Source organism: Oncorhynchus mykiss, chromosome 17 (assembly GCF_013265735.2).
Source record: "Oncorhynchus mykiss isolate Arlee chromosome 17, USDA_OmykA_1.1, whole genome shotgun sequence".
Classification (NCBI taxonomy): Eukaryota; Metazoa; Chordata; class Actinopteri; order Salmoniformes; family Salmonidae; genus Oncorhynchus; species Oncorhynchus mykiss.
In genome coordinates this window covers 69,834,002-69,853,677 of record NC_048581.1, presented here as the reverse complement: position 1 = coordinate 69,853,677, position 19,676 = coordinate 69,834,002, and the positions used below count along the sequence as shown (strand labels likewise).

At 40.5% G+C, this 19,676-nt stretch overlaps 1 protein-coding gene across 2 annotated transcripts in view; it reads left to right on the top strand.

Moving 5' to 3' along the window:
* fhit (fragile histidine triad diadenosine triphosphatase) overlaps positions 1-19,676 on the top strand; it is a 301,102-nt gene that overhangs the window by 241,968 nt on the left and 39,458 nt on the right. For both annotated transcript variants that reach the window (XM_021569595.2, XM_021569594.2), the window contains exons 6-7: positions 982-1,011; positions 15,981-16,049. In XM_021569595.2, coding sequence (XP_021425270.1) covers positions 982-1,011; positions 15,981-16,049 — 99 coding nt within the window. The remainder of the gene's footprint in view (positions 1-981; positions 1,012-15,980; positions 16,050-19,676) is intronic.

Below are 19,676 nucleotides of genomic sequence, written 5' to 3'. Positions count from 1 at the left end.
ACACAACCACAGAGGCTTAGAGAGGACTACATCAATCTCCCACTCGTTCAGCCTGTAGATCTGCATTGGAATAAGAGGCATAACTGAGGAAAGTTGCACCGAGAGCCAACAGAATATCCCCACCTGCTGGAACAATACAATAACAGGTTCTCATTGGACTTCCAGGCAGGATTTGACAGCCAGGCAGCCTATCACTTCACAGGCTTTGTCATTCTGCATAACTTTTGATATATGCAGTATATGCTAATGTTCAAATGTCACCAAGCTTGCTTGGCTGCCCGACACAAAAAAATGATTTCATGTGTTTGAAAAAAGCAGGGAATAATGTTTATGGGGATATCATTTTCTTTGACTTGAGGGGTATAGAGAAGTGATGATGTGAGATTAGTTGTGACAGCTCTGAGGTTAGAGTCATAAAACTGAGGCACTGTATCAAGCAACACTCTCTGCAGGAGGGTTGCTGTTCTCTGCATAGAGCGCCACACAACAAACAAAATCACACAACACAAACCTGAGAAAGGAGATGTGAAAATTCATTACTTCATAGACTTGCATAAATATTACATCATAATGCACACTTTGTCACCAAATACATTTTTGTCATACAGATGTTCCTTTGAGGTCTCTTAATGCTTTAGATATTTGTGTCCTCAATTCCTGATCCCTATATTAGAAAATGCCTTCGAGGTATGCAGTCTATATTGTGCTTTAAATTAACTCTATTAAACGAGTCAACTTGTCAAAAAAAAACATTTCCAAAAACAGCTGTCATGTGACAGAGGAGAGACACTAAAGTGAGAATACAGCTCAACGCCGGAGGACAGAAAGAAGACAAAAGAAACAAATTAAAAACTTTGAGATTCACGTGGCAATGGGGAGGTGCCGCCATGATTCATCTGAAATTAAAATCCTGTTGAATTATTAACGTAGGCATTTCTGAGTTCTCTACCGTTCCTAATGATCTCGTTCTGTTCCCACCAGGATGGCCCTGAAGCCGGACAAACTGTGAAGGTGAGGACTTAATAATGCACTCCCTTTAAATTTATCATGAGGCCTCTGCAACAGTTATATGCTATTAAATAATAATTGTATTTCATTTGCAGGTCCCAAACTCTTGGCATATGTAAATTATTCAGAGTTCTATTTTAAAATGCGTTGTCTGTATTCTTTTGGTGGAAGATGGAATGACATGCGCTGAGACTCAGGGGCTATGGGGGCTGCCACTCTAAAGGGGGTGAATGGTGTCAGGGGATCCCACCCTTGCCTCCAGCACTGACAGTAGTTTAGGCCTGGCTCTGCCTGACAAAAACTTTCTTCCCTCACTCTTCCTACTCTTTATGTCTGTAGTGAGATATAATAATATATGCCATTTAGCATAAATTTTTACGTTGTTGGTCATTTTGAGATGAATTATTACTATTATTGTTTTGGTTTTTATTCGCTTGTTGGGCAATGGGGCGGCAGATAGCCAAGTGGTTAGACCATTGGGCCAGTAACCGAAAGGTTGCTGGATCGAATCTCCGAGCTGACAATGTAAAAATCTGTTGTTCTGCTCCTGAACAAAGCAGTTAACCCACTGTTTCCTGGTAGGCCGTCATTGTAAATAAGAATTTGTTCTTAACTGACTTGCCTAGTTAGATAAAGGTTACAATCATAGTCCTGAGGTTAAAAATCTGTTATGATTATACCTCATATCTCAAACATTTAAAAGTTAGAGACGATGAATGCACAATGCAACAGTCTACAGTGTATTTGTTCAGAGACAAACTGTATTTGAACAAGTTTTTACCCTCTTCTTTTTATGCGTATCACCTTAGTGCATAATACTGTTATTCCCAAAACCCACACACTCATTTCATATTGCATATAGAACACAAGCTTAATTATACATTTATGGAAGTTGCCATGAGAGCAGTCTTTGGCCTGAACTGAGGAGGAATATTGAAATGTTAATGGTGTAATTTGAGCTGAAGACATTAAGCCAATGGATGTGTGGACATGTTTTAATCATAGAGATGAAAGTCAGTATTTGCAGAATATATGAAAGAATACTGAAACATACTTAAATATAGCTCATGTTATGTATTTGGGAAAAAAAACACAAGGGTGTAAGAATACACAAAGGTGTAAGGAGTTGCTTTATGTGCATTGATTTGAAATTCCATACCTACTACCACCATCATTTGCACCCCCTTTCATTTATTTTATATACTTTGAAATTGCATTATTTGAAACAATGGTTATGGTACTATTAGAAAGAACATTTACAAATCATTTGAATTAGTCTCAGCCTTGTGAATTTGTGGTATTTTGTATTAAATATTTCCAGTATATTTCGTAACACATTAGTGCATTGTGTTAGATCATTTATAGTGTAATTACCATTTGATTACCAGACTTTAATGCAGGGAAACTTAAATCAGTTCTACCAAATTTCTATCAACATGTTAAATGTGCAACCAGGGGGAAAACAATTCTAGATCACCTGTACTCCACACAGAGACGCGTACAAAGCTCTCCCTCGCCCTCCATTTGGTAAATCCGACCACAACTCTATCCTCCTGATTCCTGCTTACAAGCAAAAGCAGGAAGCACCAGTGACTCGGTCTATAAAAATATGGTCAGATGAAGCAGATGCTAAACTACAGGACTGTTTTGCTATCACAGACTGGAACATGTTCCAGGATTCTTCCGATGACATTGAGGAATACACCACATCAGTCACTGGCTTTATCAATAAGTGCATTGAGGACGTTGTCCCCACAGTGACTGTACGTTCATACCCCAACCAGAAGCCATGGATTACAGGCAATATTCGCACTGAGCTAAAGGGTAGAGCTTCCACATTCAAGGTGCGGGACTCTAACCCGGAAGCTTACAAGAAATCCCGCTATGCCCTGCGACGAACCATCAAACAGGCTAGGTGTCAATACAGGGCTAAGAAGATTGAATCATACTACACCGGCTCCGACGCTCGTCGGATGTGGCAGGGCTTGCAAACTATTACAGACTACAAAGGGAAGCACAGCCGCGAGCTGCCCAGAGACACAAGCCTACCAGACGAGCTAAATAACTTCTATGCTCGCTTCGAGGCAAGCAACACTGAGGCATGCATGACAGCATCAGCTGTTCCAGACGACTGTGTGATCACGCTCTCCATAGCCGACGTGAGTAAGACCTTTAAACAGGTCAACATACACAAGGCTGCGGGGCCAGACGGATTACCAGGATGTGTGCTCCGGGCATGTGCTGACCAACTGGCAGGTGTCTTCACTTACATTTTCAACATGTCCCTGATTGAGTCTGTAATACCAACATGCTTCAAGCAGACCACCATAGTCCCTGTGCCCAAGAACACAAAGGCAACCTGCCCAAATGACTACAGACCCGTAGCACTCATGTCCGTAGCCATGAAGTGCTTTGAAAGGCTGGTAATGGCTCACATCAACACCATTATCCCAGAAACCCTAGACCCACTCCAATTTGCATACCGCCCAAACAGATCCACAGATGATGCAATCTCTATTGCACTCCACACTGCCCTGTCCCACCTGGACAAAAGGAACACCTATGTGAGAATGCTGTTCATTGACTACAGCTCAGCTTTCAACACCATACTACCCTCAAAGCTCATCACCAAGCTAAGGAACCTGGGACTAAACACCTCCCTCTGCAACTGGATCCTGGACTTCCTGACAGGCCGCCCCCAAGGGGTGAGGGTAGGTGCAACACATCTGCCACACTGATCCTCAACACTGGAGCTCCCCAGGGTTGCGTGCTCAGTCCCCTCCTGTACTCCCAGTTCACCCACGACTGCATGGCCAGGCATGACTCCAACACCATCATTAAGTTTGCTGACGACACAACAGTGGTAGGCCTGATCACCGACAAAGACGAGACAGCCTATAGGGAGGAGGTCAGAGACCTGGCCGGGTGGTGCCAGAATAACAACCTATCCCTCAACGTAACCAAGACTAAGGAGATGATTGTGGAATACAGGAAAAGGAGCACCGAGCACATCCCCATTCTCATCAACGGGGCTGTACATTACTGGGGCAAAGCTGCCTGCCATCCAGAACCTCTATATCAGGCGGTGTCAGAGGGTGGCCCTAAAAATTGTCAAAGACTCCAGCCACCCCAGTCATAGACTGTTCTCTCTACTACCGCATGGCAAGCGGTACCGGAGTGCCAAGTCTAGGACCAAAAGGCTTCTCAACAGTTTTTACTCCCAAGCCAAATGGTTACCCGGACTATTTGCATTGTGTGTCCCCCCAAACCCTCTTTTACTCTCTGTTTATCTTATATGCATCATCACTTTAACTATACATTCATGTGCATACTACTTAAATTGGCCCTACCAACCAGTGCTCCCACACATTGGCTAACCGGGCTATCTGCATTGTGTCCCACCAACCACCCGCCAACCCCTCTTTTTACGCTTCTGCTACTTTCTGTTCATCATACATACATTGTCACTTTAACGATACCTACATGTACATACTACCTCAATAAGCCTGCCTAACAGGTGTCTGTATATAGCCTTGCTACTCTTTACTTACCTACCTACCTACACACACACACACACACACACACACACACACACACACACACACACACACACACACACACACATATACCATTGGTTAGAGCCTGTAAGTAAGCATTTCACTGTAAGGTCTACTACACCTGTTGTATTTGGTGCACGTGACAAATAAACTTTGATTTGATTTGATATCCTAATCTGCAGGTCATGATGTTCTTCACATTACCGTCCCTTGTAATCACACACTACATCAAATAAAATAAAATTGTATTTGTCACATGCACAGGATACAGTTGTAAACAGCACTGTGAAATGGTTACTTGTGTTTGAATAGTGGCAATATCGAAAATAGAAAGTGTCTAGATAAAAATATTTTATAAATATTTAATAATTCTTAGATGATGCTAAACAAACACTTAAAGCCTAGTGGTCGGACAAAACGAGTATCGTTATGGATATGGGCAATTTTCTGGATACGATTATGTTCAGAGTATTTTTTTTTTTAAATATCTGTGATAAGAGGAAAGTTTTTTTTTCAGGTGTCAGCACGCATGTTTCTCATGTGTCAGTCAGAGTTTCTAAACCATACTGTACTGTGTTTGAGTCAGTCACGTGCATGGTCTAAATAACTCAACTGGCTAGTTTGCCTGTCCGTAAAGAAAAGGGTACGTTGATCCTTTTGCTCTGATTGGATAGAGTGAAACCATATTTCTCTGGCCACTCGCTTCATAATTTCATCCGATCACTTTTCCTCTTTCCTCGCATGTTTTCGTTCTGTTCATTTAGATTTCTGCTGCCTGCTACTATGATAAATCACAAGGCGAGGACGTTTGCTATCAATATGCATAATATTTAACAAGTGAGGCAAGGGTAGGGAAAAATATGAAACTAATGCGCATTCTGACTGAGTGACTGCAAACTTGACTACCCGCTGCAATATTGAGGACACAGACAGACACACACACACCCCTCCGCGCTCTGCTTCTAATCTGCAGTTTTGTTCAGCGAGAACATGCAGGGAGGTATTTTGCCAACCCCTATTTAGGCTACTAAAACACTTCCGTTTTTCCGATCAAGAGTGTCATCCAATCGACTGTCAACTGTCAATTTACGGATACGATTACGAATACGAGTATGGCCATGGCGACACACCTTTACCAGACACACTTGTCTAAATTGATGGGTCATGTGAAAGAAATGCTAAAATCACCCACAGTCACATCTAGCTATTGTCTAGACATATACAGTACCAGTCAAAAGTTTGGAAAAACCTACTCATTCTAGGGTTTTATACATTGTAGAATAATAGTGAAGACATCAAAACAATTAAATAACACATATGGAATTATGTAGTAACCAAAAAAGTGTTAAACTAATCAAAATATATTTTATATGCATTTTTTTTGTTGTTGGTCAAATAAAACAATTCTAAGTTCAAATGCCTCTCCTGTGAAGTAGTGACATGCAAGGTAAATACCAGGCCATTTCTCTACCGTGAAATAAAGTGCCACTGAGATGTGAAAAAGTCACGAATCCTCAGACGTAATCATCATCGGAACCACAGCACATTCCCAACCTGCTCTGGCGGCTTCTGCACGCTAAAGATTTGAATGGGCATCCAAAGAATTTGCCTGAGAACAAAGGTACTTATTTGAAGAGGTCTTTGAATAAGTGCTACATCCTCTTCAAATGGCACCCGGTCCCCCAGATAATGCCTCCTCCATTGAAATGTTTAATCACCTAAGAAGCGCATTTAAAGTCGAAAGCCTTTTCATTCTTCTCGCAGAGGAGGAAAGACAGCATCAAACATATAAATGTATGCTGTTATTTACTTTAAGAGGCCAGCAGTGGTTTTGATTTATCTGTTTAGTATTCTGTATGGGCTGTCTAGGCATGTGTGGAACAAGCAGGTCATTGAGGTTTGTTATTTCTCTTTATATTCTTATCACATCATATATAGGCTCAATGAGGCATTACGGCTCGTAGGATTTCTTATCTAAATAGGGAGTTTTGTGGTGGATAATGTTAATTTCATGTGAACCTGAGAAATGTCAGACAGGCGCTTAGTGGCCCCTCTCAGGTGGGGTGCCTTTAGGAGGGTGGAAGGGGGGGGTCCCTCTGTCATAGCGTATTTGGTGTGCCTTTTAATAGTAAAGGTTAGCTTTCATAACCGCTCGGACACTCTTCAACAGTAGGTAAGCCCACGCCTTCCTCCATGTCTGATTGAATGGAGGGACTCATATTGACTGAGTATCTGGGGTGGCAGGTAGCCTAGTGGTTAGAGCGTTGGACTCGTAACCGGAAGGTTGCAAGATTGAATTCCTGAGCTGACAAGGTAAAAATCTGTTGTTCTGCCCCTAACCCACTGTTCCTAGGCCGTTATTGAAAATAAGAATTTGTTCTTAATTGGCTTGCCTAGTTAAATAACAACAACAACAAAAATTATACACCATCCATGTTATTGCCCTGACATATCAATTAACCTTAAAACTTGTCCAAACCACTCTGTTTTGTTGTAATCCAACTCGGACAGAAACCGCATCTTCTCTATGACTCAGAAGGCCAACAGCCAATAAGAGAGCCTCCTTTATCACTACTTCTAAAATACTGTTTTCTTTTGTAATTTCCGCTCACAATCAACGCTTACTTTAAATTCAAGTAATTACCTTTAGAAAGCTAAATAGAGAACTAGAATTCCCTGTTGCAGGATAATTACTGTATTTCAGGTTTAAAAATGCTTCTGAAGCTTGTAATTTATACTTTGAAATCTCAGACTTGATTTTCCCTTATGAAAAATGTTGCAACCCCTAAAAATATGTCCATGAATTATAACCAACATAATAATTCACAATTCCTGTTGCTGCAGGATTAATTTCCTTTTGTAGCAAACTGGCTCAAATTATGATTCTACATCTGTAATAAATGGTTCTGGAGGCTGTTGTTTTCCATTGTTTCTTGTTGTTGTTGGCGCCGTTAATGTTGTTTTTACCCCTGCCTTGTCTTCTTCATGCTCATTAGCTTCACGCTGCACGCTAGAAACATCTGTCCTCCCCAGCCCAACCCTACACCAGTCTATCTGCTAATGGGACTGCTGAACACACAGCATCACCTCACCAACAACTTTCCACATAACCTACTCTACCTTCTGCTTAAAGGATGGCCTTTCTTACTTGCCCTGTTCTCTTTCTCTGATTTGAATAACAATGACATGAGATGTCTGTTCTTGGGCACAAGGGGCCTGAGTTTTGCTGTTTTGGGTGTTTTTTTTAACAGGACACGTCAGGGTTTCAAATGTGCTCCTGGGCCAACTGTCTTTTAGCCTGACCAGTTTCTAAATCAACTTTAAAATACTCTGCATGAATAATAAATGAATGCAAAGTCCTGCAGTCAGGCCATTTTGCAGCCAGATTTGATCTGATCTAGAGAATGCCCCCAAAACCCGACTAGTGTGTGGAGAGAAGATGGCGGTCACACTACCCCCCAGAGAAACAAAGCTTTGCCATCCGTTTTTCACAAAAACAATTTTTCATCCAGTGATTGTTTGAGATTAAATTGTTTTTGTCTGTCAATACAAACAAGGTCAAATAGCAATGTATTTTTTGCTATCTTCAATTAGATTCAAACCTAAGGGAAGGTTGGCTTTTGGATTATCATGAAATCGCCTGCATCAAATATTCTCTCATTTGCAGTGAGTGCCATCACTGGGAAACGCAACAGATAACCTCTCAGCCATGAACCAAAGGCAGTAATAAAGAGAAGTTGTTCTATCACTGTTCCTTAACCCACTGAAATAATCTACATATTTTATCCAGTAATTTTGAACATGCAGTAAATCTGAATTAGAGGCCTGCCTGGTCCCTTTATGAGAAAAATATTATCTGGTGCACCAAGCACACTGGCTACAGAGCTGCCCCACCTCCATTTATCAACTGGATTATTGCAATCATGTGCTCTCGCACTGGCAATAAAAAATGACTCTTTGATTGAATAAGAGAGAGGCAGTCTATGGAGGCAAATGCACTTTTATAAACTCTGTGCCTGGAGTCTCACAAAGACAGCAGACAAATCTTTGTATTAGAATGATGGAATTTAGTTTATTTTCATCTTGTGGAAAATGTAGGGGTGATTATAGTTATTCATCACGTGGACGGCTCTGTTTGGAACATGTTTGTTGCTGTGTGTGTTCACAGAGAAGGGCTATGATATATACATTGCTGTATGAAAACAAAAGAGAATGTGCTTAAACAGAAATATTAACAGTAAAACCAGTGAAGCCGGATTGTGTGCTGGTTTGATGGCACAGTCATTGTTTATTAAAGAGCCAGATGAACCAGAGAGGTTGATTCCCATTATTTGATTGACAGTTGCAGAGGTCCTGTTTTTGCTAAATGGATATATTCCTATCAGTCATTTGCAGTGTGTACTGGCAGCACTCTCACTGTTTGTGATGATGTGTATTGGGGAGGGGGCATGCTGATGAGATAACCTAAGGGCTTGACCGAAGACCTAGCCAACTTCAAAACAGATCACTGCCTCATGGTTCTGGGTTAATTAGGGCTTCAGGTGACCCTAGAATGGCACAGTAGGCCATTTGTTACTGCCACTGATGGCTGACTGCAACTGCTTAACAATGCAGTAGGTGTTTAATACATTTCAACACACCCGCAATGAATGTTAGTACGGTTCCTCACAAAGTAGGATCTCACTCTAAAGCAGGGATGTGCAAGTTTGATAGGAGTGCGGGCCACTAAAAAAATCTGAACTGATCATGAGGGGTCTCAGTGGCTAGCGGGTCTGTGTACCCACATCCATAACAACACATGCAGTCAGAGCTGGCCCTAACCTTTTGGGGGCCCTAAAAAATTATTTTGCCATGAGGTGTAGACAAGTCTCTAAAGTGGCATATATACAACAAAATATTTTGCTATGACCTGCAGTTTTAATTTGGGAGCACTTGTGCAAAGAATATTAATAAATGCAAATAATTTGTTTCATGTGTGTATTAATTGTTGTAATGATAAGGCTTCGCTATAATGTAAATGTAAAACGTCTATCCCGCTGCTACCCGAACACAGATTCATTAGCATCTTGCTTGCACCATTTATGCAGCGAAAACGTATTGTTTCTATCCCAAACAGTTCAAAAGATCTGACCCATATTACCAGTGCAATGTTTCCTTCTTCCTGTCGTGGATGGGGGGGGGCTGCATTTTACAATCATAAACCATGTCGTGGGCCGTTCTAAAACTATTCATGGGTAGTTAATCATTTGTTTTACACCTTGTTCAGTCATGTTTGTTACCTCATTAGCTAGCTAGCTGACAACCTGATAACTTTACCAGCATATCTGAACATTTGGGGGCAGAGAAGAAAGGAAAAAGGGATAGCTTCTTAAATGAGATCTATGATTTGCCACATCTTCAATTTAAGCGTACTAGAGAGTGTGGAGGCCTGGAGGGAAACTAAAGTCATTCCGCTACCCCAAAAAAGTAAAGAGCCCTTTACTGGCACAAATAGCCGACCAATCAGCGTGTTCTCAACCCTTAGTAAACTTCCTGAAAAAATGGTGTTTGACCAGATATAATGCTATTTTACAGTAAACAAATTGACAAAAGAATTTCAGCATGCTTATAGGAAAGGACACTCAACAAGCACAGCACTTACACAAATGACTGATGATTGGCTGAGAGAAATTGATGATACAATTATTGTGGGGGGGCTGTCTTGTTAGACTTCAGTGCAGCTTTTGACATTATTGATCAAAGTCTGCTGCTGGAAAAACGTATGTGTTATGGCTTTACACACCCTGCTATAATGTGGATAAAGAGTTACTTGAATAACAGAACACAGAGGGTGTTCTTTAATGGAAGCCTATCAAATATAATCCAGTTAGAATCAGGAATTCCCCAGGGCAGCTGTTTAGGCCCCTTGCTTTTTCAATTTTTACTAACGACATGCCACTGACTTTGAGTAAAGCCAGAGATTCTATGTATGTGGATGACTTAACACTATACACGTCAGCTACTACAGCGACTGAAATGACTGCAACACTCAACAAAGAGCTGCAGTTAGTTTCAGAGTGGGTGGCAAGGAATAAGTTAGTCCTAAATATTTCTAAAACTTAAAGTATTGTATTTGGAACAAAACACTCACTAAACCCTAAACAAACTAAATATTGTAATAAAAAATGTGGAAATTGAGCAAGTTGAAATTACTAAACTGCTTGGAGTAACACTAGATTGTAAACGGTCATGATCAAGACAAATTGATGCAGTAGTAGCTAAGATGGGATAGAAGTCTGTCTATAATAAAGTGATGCTCTGCCTTCTTAACAACACTATCAACAAGGCAGGTCCTACAGGCCCAAGTTTTGTCACACCTTGACTACTGTTCAATCGTGTGGTCACGTGCCACAAAAAAGGACTTTGGAAAATTGCAATTGGCTCAGAACAGGGCAGCATGGCTGGCTCTTGGATGTACACAGAGAGCTAATATTAATTCATGTCAATCTCTCCTCTCTCTTGAACAGTAGTCAAGTGGAAGAGAGATTGACTTCATCACTACTTTTATTTATGAGAGGTATTGACATGTTGACTGCACCGAGCTGTCTGTCTAAACTACTGGCACACAGCTCGGACACCCATGCATACCCCACAAGACATGCCACAAGAGGTCTCTTCACAGTCCACAAGTACAGAACAGACTATGGGAGTGCCACAGGACTACATAGAGCCATGACTACATGGAACTCTATTCCACATAAAGTAACTGACGCAAGCAGTAAAATTAGATTTAAAAAACAGATAAGAAAACACCTTATGGAACAGCGGGGACTGTGAAGCAACACAAACATTGGCACACACACACACTATACATACACATGGATTTAGTACTGTAGATACAGTGCCTTGCGAAAGTATTCGGCCCCCTTGAACTTTGCGACCTCGATAATTTTGCACGCCCAATTTTTCAGTTTTTGATTTGTTAAAAAAGTTTGAAATATCCAATAAATGTCGTTCCACTTCATGATTGTGTCCCACTTGTTGTTGATTCTTCACAAAAAAATACAGTTTTATATCTTTATGTTTGAAGCCTGAAATGTGGCAAAAGGTCGCAAAGTTCAAGGGGGCCGAATACTTTCGCAAGGCACTGTATGTGGTAGTTGTGGAGTAGGGGCCTGAGGGCTCACAGTGTGTTGTGAAATCTGTGAATGTATTGTAATGTTTTAAAATTGTATAAACTGCCTTAATTTTGCTTGACCTCAGGAAGAGTAGCTGCTATGCGCGATGAGACAAGGATATCCCTACCGGCCAAACCTTCCCTAACCCGGACGACGCTAGGCCAATTGTGCGTCGCCCCACGGGCCTCCCGGCCGCTGCCGGCTGCAACAGAGCCTGGGCGTGAGCCCAGAGTCTCTGGTGGCACAGCTAGCACTGCAATGCAGTGTCCTAGACCACTGCACCACCCGGGAGGCCCTCGAAGAGAACATTTTGCAGTTTTAAAGTTTGCTGCAATTCTGCACATTTTGCCAAGAGGCAGAGAGGAAAATGTGCAGTTTTACAGCAAATGTATTACACTTCTACACATATTGGCATAGGGTGGAGAGTAATGTTTTTAATATGATATCTGAGTGAGAGTGACAAACAAAATCAATGGTGGGGTCCCGGTCAGTAATTCGACCATGATTAAAAATACCTGATATTTACAGTGTAACATACTTTCAGACAGCAATTTTCCATGGTTCAGTAAAGACTATGTTGTAGTAAAATACAGAGGTTATGCTGTGTCTTGGGGCTGGTGACTAACCCTCATGCTAGCAGTCACAACACATCACATTCAGGGTGAACCATAGTCAAACACACCACCTTTTGCGCAGGGCTCCTAGCAGATGCATGACAATGGACTTTGCAAACATAATGGGTTAGCAATGTTAGCATTAGACTCATTAATCTTTATGGTGGCACGTTTTAGTTTGTTTGAGCCCTTTATACGGTGTTGAAGTGCAAAGCAAAGGGGACCCATCAAACAAAGCAAGATGAATCTTCCTGTAAATTGCTAGCTGTTGTTCTTTTTAGCGAGAGGTGGTTTGGCGGTGGAAGCAAAGAATGGTGGGACAGATCTTCCTCTCTTCCTCTAATTAGTAGCTCCTGCTCGGAGCAACGGAGGCTCCTGCACCCTCTGCCTTAATGGGAACACAGCTGTTTGTGACAAAATACATTTGTCTCCCTGTCTGACTAGATTTCACCTAAACAAAAAAAATGCTCTATAGCTATTCACACTTTTATCTCTGCAGTCAGAAACTAATTAAAATACATATGTTTTATTATGTTTGGAGAAACTTTACATACCTCTTAGAACGTAGCACAGACAAACAAACATACAGCTCTGTATGAAGGATGTTCTAAATGAGTAGGTCTGTGCTGTGTGTGAGTTCTTTGAAACAGGGTATGGTGACCAAGTATGGATAGAAAATAAAGCATAAGGAAGTATCCACAGACTGATGAGGGGACGTTGGAGGGGATGACATTGAACTTTGACCCCCAGTATCTGTATGTGTCTAATCAGGGAGGCAATGAGACCAAACAGAAATACTGTAAGTGGGACTCTGACTGCTGCCAAGGACACGTACCAGTCTTGATGGAAAACAACTAAGATCAAATTGTTTTCTATTAGCTTTATTAAGATAGATATAGTCCTATATCAGTTGGGGTGTAAGGAAATAGTGGTACCACTTAGTGTGTGCTTTGCTTTGTTCCCGCATTAATACACTTTCAAATGGTGATATTGTAGAGTCCCCAACTCCCCCATTTCAGAGCACTAACAGCCATTTAGTGACACTGCTGCTGTAAATCTAATCCAGGAAGTCAGACTTCCACTACCTTGCATGTTCTAATTCCTTTACCAGTGTGAATCCCAGTCAAGGCAAGGCATGACAGCTGCCATATCTTATGAGGGGAGACTTATTGAGCTCACGCAGAGTGGCCCCTTGCTGTGCATGTGGGCATCAAACTGTCTGAAACTCACCCCACACATTCTGCAGTGTCAGTCAGGGTTTATGATCTCCCATCCCACCCTTCACATTGCTGGCATGCCGGCTTTTACACACTCCCTGTCTGCCGGCCTCTGCCTCCCGCACTCAGCACCGTTTAAAATGTATTGAACACCGCTACCGCCGACTTCCTTCAAACTTTACCTCAAGGTAGGCAGATTTAATAATGCAGACATTATGCAAATGTACTCATTAAATAGAAAATGTGTGGCAACAAAGCAGAGGCCTCAACATGTTATCTTGTTTGTAGCATTTATAAACACTCATTGACACAGACTGTGCTGTTTAGCATAGCTGAGTAATGATAAATGAATAAAAGCTGGCAATTTGGATATTATGCTCTAGATGAGACTAAAGTGCTGAAGAAAATGCTTTTTGAGGTTAGGACCTGTAGATAAAAGTGAGCCTCAGAGTTCAAATGGCCCTTCTTGATATTTTATACACATCTTTGCTGAGTAGCCGAAGTTCATGATAAAGAACTCTTAAAGGTGCACTATGCAGAAATTGCTCCGACATTTCCTGGTTGCTAAAATTAGAACAGTTCGGCTAATTTCAGTTTTTGTGACAAAACAAGCAAGTATAGTGCAGAGAATCATTGTACCATCTAAACCACTGTGAAATATATTTTCCATAACCAAAAATATTGTATTTTCAGCTGTTTGAAGCTGGTGTACAAAACCAAAAGTAAAACACACAACAAATAAAACTTAAGAGCGGGAAGCATAGAAAAGTGCACATAGAACAGAACTACAGCTTCTTAGACTTGCTTTCAATGACAATGACAAATCTGTAACTCCCAAAAAGTTACATATTGCAGCTTTAAACAAGGATATCAGTTTTGTCAGTTAATTTCCCCTGTCAGTTTAGTTTTTCGATGTGCTGTCAACTCTGAGAATTCTGAGATAAGTGAGATGTTCCGATCCAGAAAAGAATAAGACACTTTTCCTCATGTCATTGATTTTATTTATCATGTACAAAGTTGACAGTCTGTGCTTACATGATCCTAACAAACACAGGATGTGCTGTCATTTATGTTCTGTATGCTAATGAACATCTATTCAAGTCAGCTAATCAAATTGTTTTGAAGATACTTCTGAGAATGCTCTTATTAAGTAAGAGCTGTGTACTCTAAAGAACTGTCACAAGTATTCAGAAGGCCCAGGAGGCTGCTTTGTGTGGGAATCATTTCTTACATCTGAATAGCCTTGACAGTACGCTTGCTCTATTCACGTTGATGCTTATACAAACACGATGATGTGCTGTTCTCCCACAATGCCAGTGGCAGAATCACAATGACTGTTGACAATTTGTAAAATCCGGTATGACAATTTGCAAAATGTGTTTAAAACCATCTCTGAAATAATGTCGAAGGTAAGCCTATTCCCTGTGAATGTGGCTTACTGTCATGTTAATTGTAACTGTGTCCTTCATTCTTCATATTGATTTATTCTGTTTTACTTAGAGAAATAATAATTATATATACCAGGGATTGAAAAAGGAACTAATCAACTGAGACAATATAAAAATGACATGTACATGACATGTACAAAGTGACTTCGCCACTTCATTATACAGGCTTACTCCGATAATTCCTCATGCGGTTGTTGTGTTAGGAACACTGCTGCTGAACTATTCATTTAACTAACATCTATTTTAGTGGATTTCTATTGCATTATTTGAAGTATGCAACATTTCAGCAAACTAGAGCCAAGTGGATTGCTGATTAAAATTCAAGCATATGTAAGTGCTGGGGACATTAGCATCATGAGGACATTGTTTCTTCAGTTTGAGCGTGTTGTATTTCATTTCAGAGGAGTCTCTCGTTCTCTACTTGTCCTTCATTGTGTTATCACTAGCTAATGACTTTTTTTTACTCTGTAAAACTTTGTTGCAGATTTGCATAGTGTAAGATAAATGTTTGCATTGTCTAATTATCTTTCCTGTTTTAATGTGTGTGTTTTTTCTTCTTCTGCGTAAATACGTAGCAGTTGTTCTGGGACTTTACCACACTAATAAGCACCCAAGGAAAGCTGCAAGTTGGAAACTAACTGTGCAGATGGCCAAGTTTGTGACAGCACGAGGCAAGGGGGAACAGAAAAGGATGTCTGACAAAGTCAATTTAAGTTTTAAAAGCATAAAATTAAGGAGTCCCGATGGTATACAGGTGCTACACTTGGCGGAATGTATTGTAACCCTCCTGTGATTTAAAGCATTGCTTCACCACAAGGTTGTGAATTAATGAAAGATGTCTCTGGATAGGTCTGTTGTCAGTTCAGTTTGTTACAAGAGTACCTGGCACAGCATAGTATGTATGTCTCTCTGAATGAGTGAATAACATAATATCTAGAAATAAAACATGTTAATTTGTTTTGTCATTGTGTGTTTTCAGCATGTTCACGTGCATGTCCTCCCCAGAATGGCAGGTGACTTTGAGAGAAACGACAACGTCTATGATGAGGTAAAGTAGAGCGTTTTTAAAGTTATTTTGTCTCTCCCACTACATTGATTTGAGTTCTTATGACTAAACATTGATATTCAATATGAAACACTGTCTGTTTAAATTCTTCCAGGGTAGGAGTTGTTTTCATCATAGTTATCTTATGTTTATCAGTAATGCACTAGCTCACCTGTACCTCAAAAGAATAGCTTTAATTAAACATGTTACAGCTGGGGTTGAACAAACGTCAATACACCCTGAGACCTTTTCGAAAATAAAATCACCAAACCAATGAACCACGATACTTCAATACACAAATAATGAACATGCCTTTCATAGTGATTTAAATTTCCCTGTGACATTTAAAATTTGCAACAAGAGCGACCACACCAAATGAATATCAATGACTAAGTTTGATATGAATATTCTAATTACTACATCTAATAAAAACAGGCTTGACTATAGTTCCCTAACGAGCCAGAGGCGGAAATAGAACGCATCCACATGTGTGGCCCACCAGCCAAATACAAATATGTTTGTTTTTAATTTGCATGTGATCATAAGGGTTATTGTGAAAGCAGCTACTGTATGCCATTCATATTGTTGATGTCACACGCTGCAAATTAGACCTTTTTTCCTCTGAGGTGTTTTGCTTCACAATGAATAATCACCCAGTGTTGGCTCCCCCATACCTTACCACTGTTAAGTGTTTTATAACTCAAACTGTGCACATTTACTCCCTCATAAAGACTATTTAAGAGGCAATAGAATAGTTTAACCACTTTCCTCCTTCACAGTGTGAATCTAGTGAGAAATGTCGCACAGGGTTTCCAATCATCTATTTGGGTGATATTGTGTTTAGTGAATAGACATCTAAACTTCAGACCCACGTCATCTAGTCACAGCCTCTGATTTGCTGTATTTCTGATTAGGACATTACCTAATGATTGGTTGATGTCTCTGATGTCAGTGACTAGGCCAATTACCCCAGATAGTCATTCAGTGGCCATGCTCACTACAAGGCTGACTTTGGGGCAGGCACCGAGGCTCCACTGTCTGGGGTGTTTATTGTCGCAGAGAAAGGGATGGGACTCTGGAGGGCGATTTTATTTGTCACTTTATTTAGATGAAGTGACACGGCCCGGTAGATTCACGCAACGTGGTCGTAAAGAGCCTGTCCCCCGCATGACAGCCATTCTGAAAGATACAGTCAGCAGCCTCTCTCTCTCTCTTGCACTCGCTCTCTCTCTTGCACTCTCTCTCTCTCAGATATAACACATGCCATTTCCAATTTTCTTAGCAGTGTCACCTTGCCAAAAAAGCTGTCATGGCATATTACACTTGTTTTGTCTCTTCTCTTTCACAAATTTTCTTTGTTATGTGCTTTGAATGTACGAGCTTGTCAGTAGTCATAATGGAGACAACAGCAAATGCTCAGGTTTTGTCTTCCTCTCTCACCGAACTAGATGCTGTAGCTATTCAAAGTTTCATACAGATACACTACTATAAAGAGTGTACTGTACAAAATATACTTTGTCAAGTTTATCTGAAATCTTTACAATTTATATATGTGACCAACCGGCTCAATTCTGTTTTATGTAGCATCATTTGAAAATTTTTACACAGGAGAAAAGAAGAGAATGGTATATCATACACTACAGTTGAGGAAAAATGGGAAAGTAATTCTGCTTTGAAAGTTTAGAAACTTGTAACCCCACTATTGAGAAAATGGTCCTTCAATGTTTTGGTACACCTACAGGAGAGCTCTTCTTTGTCTACACCTATTCAGCATCGTTTACACCCTCTTAAGTGTACTTTAACACCAACACCACCCATCCGTTTAAAATTAATTTAGTATACGTCAATCTAACAAACCAGGCAACTAAAAGCACCTTTCTAAATAATGTTTTGGTTAGTTTCTAGCTAACATTAAGTTAGCTGGCTAGCCAGTTCAAAGTATGATCATATCATATAGCTGACAACGTCGTAACTTTAGCTAAAATAGCTTACAGTAGTGAGTATGACGTAATAAAAGCAGGGAATTCCACTGGAGAATTTTGGAAATTGGACACTGTCTCATTGGCCTAACGTTATATTCTAATTTGACTTTGGTGCGGGTCATGTTGTTCTTAGCATTACCGTCTCTGGTAAACACACACTATATCAAATAATATCAACGTTTATTTGTCACATGCATAGGATACAGAAGGTGTAAATCCAAACTCATAATTTTACTACCCTACATAAATCTACAGGTAGCTAAAGCTATGCAACTAGGTTCAATGCTAGCTAACTAGCTAACATCAGACTATAACTAGCAATGCAAATGGCTCTGAGATAGGAATATAAGAATAATACTACACAGATCATACACATAATGCTAGCTAGCTAACAGTACGCTTTAAATTGCAATGAAAGCTGACCAAATTAGAAACGTATAATATCTGAAAATGTAGCTAGCTAGACTTTCTTACCCATATACATGGACGAGCGCCTCTCCCTGTCTGTCACGGATGCCATAGTTGCCATTAGTTTGAAGATGGAATCCAGAGACAGGTGTTTTATACAACAGTCTTTTGTGTGTTCTCTTTTTGACTCCCTATGCATATTTGCAATCAAATGCCTGAATTTTCTCCAACTCCTTAGCTATCATATTTTGCTTCCACCGGGCATTCCACTGATTTCAAAACTTGGAGAGCATTAGCAACACTTTTGCAGTTCTTCATGATATCTTTCAAAAGAGATGCGTTAGAAAGATTATCTACACATACTGAGAAGCTCATGTTATAGACAGAAGCGTGCTACATACCAGACCAATCCGAACTCATCTCTTGGCATGTCCTACCAATCATGGCTAGTGGGAAGGTTTCTACCTCTTTCCATGGCTCAACCAACTAGGCTCGTAATTTAACAATTTTATTCGTATTTACAGATGGCATGCAAGTTTGTTAATAAGGCACATGAAAGTTCACAATTTCCAGATGGCATTTTGGACAAAAAACTAATTTTGATAAAACAAATAATCATTATGTTCAAATGCCTCTCCTGTGAAGTAGTGGCACGCGACATACTCCTAGTTTCCTGAAACAAGTTACATATGCTTTCACGGCAGTATGGTTTGTTAGCAGAGATGAAAGACAGAGAGACATAAACAAAGATACAGTATATTGTTGTAATATTGCCTGCAGTAGCAGCATGCGCCCTTGTTACCACTTTTACTTCCTCTAGATAGTCAAGTTGGATCGTCTTCTCGGCGCTTGCTCCATAACTTGCTCCAAAAGGTCAGAGTGGATATCAGATGAACATGATTGGAAAGGTGAAGGATTTCACTGTGTGGAGAATGATGTTGTAATAATCATTACAGTGGGCGAATAGCAATATCCCAGCCATTTATCTACTTGACCTTGGTAATGGTCATCAATGGTCAAGTTATACACGTACAATGAATCATGTCAAACACCCAATTAGCTACTAACTGAAAATAGATCACATCTATGAATGTGATGGCCTACAGCCTCTGGGGGCTTTGAGAGTGGGGTAGATGGAGAGAGAGAGGAAGAGAGAGAAAAGGTTGAAAGGCGTAGAGAGTTGGATGCCTGCCCCACAACATGGCAAGCATTGTGTATTTGCACCTCAGCAGCCTTCTGC